The 4,720-nt window shown below is 32.7% G+C and overlaps 1 protein-coding gene across 3 annotated transcripts in view; it reads left to right on the plus strand.

Moving 5' to 3' along the window:
- Positions 1 to 4,060, plus strand: part of LOC119574368 (heparan sulfate 2-O-sulfotransferase 1-like) — a 12,929-nt gene extending 8,869 nt beyond the window's left edge. For 2 of the 3 annotated variants that reach the window (XM_037921596.1, XM_037921588.1), the window contains exons 6-9: positions 1,045 to 1,142; positions 1,970 to 2,127; positions 2,780 to 2,859; positions 3,437 to 3,676. In XM_037921596.1, coding sequence (XP_037777524.1) covers positions 1,045 to 1,142; positions 1,970 to 2,127; positions 2,780 to 2,859; positions 3,437 to 3,598 — 498 coding nt within the window. In that variant the 3' untranslated portion in view covers positions 3,599 to 3,676. Of the gene's footprint in view, positions 1 to 1,044; positions 1,143 to 1,969; positions 2,128 to 2,779; positions 2,860 to 3,436 lie in introns of all 3 variants that reach the window. The other variant, XM_037921580.1, reaches the window with a different exon arrangement.
- The last annotated feature ends 660 nt before the right edge of the window (positions 4,061 to 4,720 follow it).

Below are 4,720 nucleotides of genomic sequence, written 5' to 3' on the forward strand. Positions count from 1 at the left end.
CCTTAAGGGTTAAGACTACAGATGCTGTTTATATAGAATATGCTGAATGCTCATTTAAATGCCTGTTTCATCTGACTTTTACCCATAAGGTCATGCAGGCCTTTATTATCTTATTAGTTTAATTATTTGTGGTCCGATTTCCATTCACTGGAATATTTAAAGCGGGTGTTAAGCCATGCTAATGTTTTGAAAAATTAGCATGCTACTCTTGTATGAAAAATTTACCAAGCATTTTATTTTTATTAGATCCTAACTCAGATACACAAAAACACAATAAAAATGCCTCTTAGTATGTAAAGTAACTGGATCTGATGTAAACCTAAATAGTATAACTTCTCAGTTGAATATAAGTATTATGCAACTCCCGGCAGACATCTCTGTATGACAACAGTGCATTTCCCATTTAGAATTGCTGCCAAGAACTGATTCCAAATACTTCCAATTCATAAAAAAATACTGGAACTTTCACATGTTTATGGCCAGACACTGTATACAAATTTAGTTACATAAATTGAAGTGCCTGCACAGAAAAATGGATTTTTTTGTGAAATGCTTGTACAGGAAATGATTTATTGTATCAGTCACCTAAAACAGTATATTAAGTTCTCATGAAGACTAATATGCTTGGATTTGACCTACTTTAACTTAGAAGGTTGTGTTTAGTGTCCTGAATGTCATAATTCTATTTAACACAGAGTAGATACCCTGAGCTTGGTGCTTTTATTTTGAGAAAATCTTTTTGTCTTCTGTTTGTTGTTTCTTACCAGATCAAAAGACAATACATAAAAAAGAATGTATGTATCATTGATAATTGATACAGTTTGAATATGAATTGACAAGCCTATGAATTATTTATGTATTGTATTTGTGTGTATTATTGAGAAGCATTTGTGCTGCATCTTGGCTTTATGTTGGTTAGTTCTAGCCATGTGAAACTGTACATAATTTCGTTGTTTGTCATATAATTATTCATTTAATTGGATAAAATAACAATTAGTGAGGATTAAACTTGTGTAATTTTTGACTACGTGTTACCAATTTCAGACCTTGGATGAATGTGTGGCAAAAGATCATCCAGACTGTTCGATGAACCACTTATGGCTGCAAGTCCCCTTCTTCTGTGGTCACCATTCAGATTGCTGGTTTGTAAATTCATCTGTTTATTAACCCATAATTGACGGGTAGCATTCATAGAGGCCGGGGCCTCGCTGCTGGGGGCTTATATCGTCGCCCGAGCATGCGCGACCACTCATGCCAAATACCAGCATCCCATGCCGTTTCTTTGTAATACTACGAAGATATGTTGTATTTTCAATTTTCATTATTTTTTACAGTCTCTACTTGCCAAACTTCCTGATAAATCGAGACTGAAGGGTATTTTTGTTGTTATATAGACTCCATAGTTGATCATTATTCGGTCTATAGTCCGAATAAAATAAGCAGTGTGTGGCATCATGGAGTTGAAATTGTCGGTTTGTTGCATTTTTTTTGTTTGTTGCATGGTAAAAATGAGAAAGTGTTAAAACCGACTTAATCACACTTTCACTGGCAAAAAAATAATCTTTTGCCGTGATTGTAACAAAAAAAAAACTCATGGCATGTCCATGCATACTCTATGGCATGTGCGTACGTGCCCCCGGCAGATGGTCCCGCCATGCCATGGCATGTGCGTACCTGCCACCCGTCGGCAATGGGTTAATGGTTGGAAGTTTGTTTTTTGTTGAAGAGAAAGAAACTTTATTTACAGGAACATATAGTCCCAAATATTTACTCATTAGTTATGATGAGTTTTATGATTCAGATATTTTGTTTGTAGAATATATTGAAAAAATATGATAATGAAATGTATATAGATTAACTTTTTAATATGTCGTTCATTGTGTAACAATGTCCTAATAGAGGTTGTGCAGAAGACTGCATGGATATTAATATATTTTTTCATTCTCATCCATTTTTCTCTCACAACCAGGGTTCCAGGTTCAGCTTGGGCCCTTGAGCAAGCAAAGCACAACCTGGTCCACAATTATTTCCTTGTTGGAGTCACAGAAGAACTTAAAGATTTTGTTGCCATGCTGGAATACTCACTTCCGCAGATGTTCAAAGGGGCTCTTGATTTGTATATCACAGGTATGTTGTTTGTTATCTGGTATTTTGAAGACTAAAATTTTTTTGTTGTTTTTCCAAAAAGTGTAGGCATTACTCTTATCATGGGGAGGGAAATGGGGTCCACCTTTCTAGTAGTGCCAGATATAGAAAAAGGTATGAACAAGAAGGAATATCTTCGTAGTGAAAGAGATACATTTGACTGTTTAGCGTATATCTTCTCAGAAATACAGAAAAAAATTCCTGATTAAGATATGATGAAACAGGTCAAATACTTTCTTGTGCTATGAAGATATTTATTTTTATTCATACCTTTTTCTATATTTGTTGCAATGAGCATGGTTCATAATGCCAACTATACAGGCTGTGGAATGATGGTGTACACTAAGAGTAGAGAAAAAACTGAGCACTCTTATGTGATTAAAATATTTGAGATATGTCTCCACATTTATCATACTATTTATTTCAGTATTTTACAATAACAAAAGGACATTAGAAACTTGATTAGGAAAGCAATTGCTTTTTTTCTTTTCATCTTATAAAATTATTACTGATAATTTGGGTAAATCACTTCATAAGGTCAAATAGTTCAAATGAAACACAAGTAATATCATAGTTGATGGTAAGCATATAGATGTGATAGTCAGAAGAGCAGTGTAAGTCTTTTGTATTACAGGTTCCAAATCGCATTTAAGAAAAACAGTGAAAAAGATCATGCCCTCAGAAGAGACAATTGCAAAGCTGCAGAATACAAAGGTAAGTTGTTTTTTCTTTAGGTTTTATTGTTTGTTGCATAGTTCTGTATCTTCAGCTTTGTTTGAAAGGATGAAAATTGTTTTGAAGGACACATGAAAAATACATTAAATGGAAGTATTGATAAAATTCACTATTATGTTCACTGCATGTATAATTAATGAGAAAAAAGTGTGAGAATATGGATAAGCAATAGAGACTTTGTAGCTTTGGGAGTAATAGATGAAACTAACATGTAAACACCCATAGGATGCTGTATATTAGATGATAATAATAATAATTTTTACTACGATATAAGAAGGAAATTTCTCTTTATGTGATTGATTTAGAATGAAATATGATGATCGAGGCCTTGTTAAGGATGCTAAACTATATTTTACCATTAAGATGTACTACCAAAAGTTATTTTTAGTCATGTTTCCAATTGTGGATATTGTAGCAAGATTCATTTTTTTTGTCTTTTTCACATTATTTCAAAATGAAGGCCAACCAAACAGAAATACAGAAGTCTGTATTCTGTAATTTATTAAAAAATCCAAGCATTTATGCATATGTTGATATGTTTTTTCCCCCTCCCCAGGTCTGGCGACTAGAGAATGACTTTTACAACTTTGCCCTTGATCATTTCCATTTCCTGAAAAAGAAGACCCTATATGAGGAGGAAGGTAGTGGCCGCCTGCTGGACAGAGGCCAGAAGTTTTCCTATGAGAAAATTAAACCCAAGAAACCCTTAGGTTCTTGAGGTTAGATCTGATTTGTCTTACACGTGTCATCCTCACGTTGCAGGAGTGTATGACTCCATTGTTGTTAGTGCCAAGTACCCTCACACACTTTGAAGTGCCTGTTCAGGATAACCTGATGCTTAGCTTTCCTTGATCTTGTTGAGAAGTAAATTGGTAGTTTATTGATTACATACAAGCCTGATATAAAGACCCTTCAAAAAATTCAGATAGGACTTATTGTTGTTCACATAGTACTATGTTTACCTGAAGAACAATCCCTTGTGTGGTTGGAACATCAGTGACCAATGCTAATATCTATTCATCTGCTCATCATCTTCATAACAGTTGATATAAAAATGTATTATCCATTAGAGATATCTCTGTTATCACTGATAAATTTTGCTCTACCTAGTCATGTAACAGATGTGTAAAGGGTGTGAAAGTCCCTTCAGTGCTCATAAAGATGTGTAAATACATATATATGTAGCTGTATATATATATATATATATATATATATATATATATATATATATATATATATATATATCTATATATATATATATATATATATATATATATATATATATATATATATATATATATATATATATATATATATATATATATATATATGTATATACATACATGTATATGTATACATGTATGTATGTGTATATGTATTTATGTATACATATAAATATACACATACATATATAAATATCCATTGTCAGCATATATTTGTTTGTGCATGTGTGTATGAGTGTGTATATGTTTTTATGTCTGTGTATGTTTGTTCATATACAAGATAGGTGTTTTTTACAGGTGTGTGTGTGTGTATGTGTGTAAAGTTGCCTCAAAGATATTGAGTGAGGCTTTGCAACATTAAAACAGTATATACCTCCAAGTATTCATTCTAAAGCCTGTTATGTGGCTGTTTTAGCCATGTTGTAATATCCAATTTCACAGCACATTAAATTCTTAGTTAGAAATGAAGGGAAGAATGGCAGTATTTGGAATTTCAGTGTTTTCAGAATTTACATATAGCACAACCTTTCTGCAACTTTTTGCATATTACTTCTACTGAGATTTAATGCTTCTGTATGACTGGATCTGAGAAGAGAGACTTTGCTTTGCTTTTTTTT

This window comes from Penaeus monodon, chromosome 1, assembly GCF_015228065.2.
Source record: "Penaeus monodon isolate SGIC_2016 chromosome 1, NSTDA_Pmon_1, whole genome shotgun sequence".
Lineage (NCBI taxonomy): Eukaryota > Metazoa > Arthropoda > Malacostraca > Decapoda > Penaeidae > Penaeus > Penaeus monodon.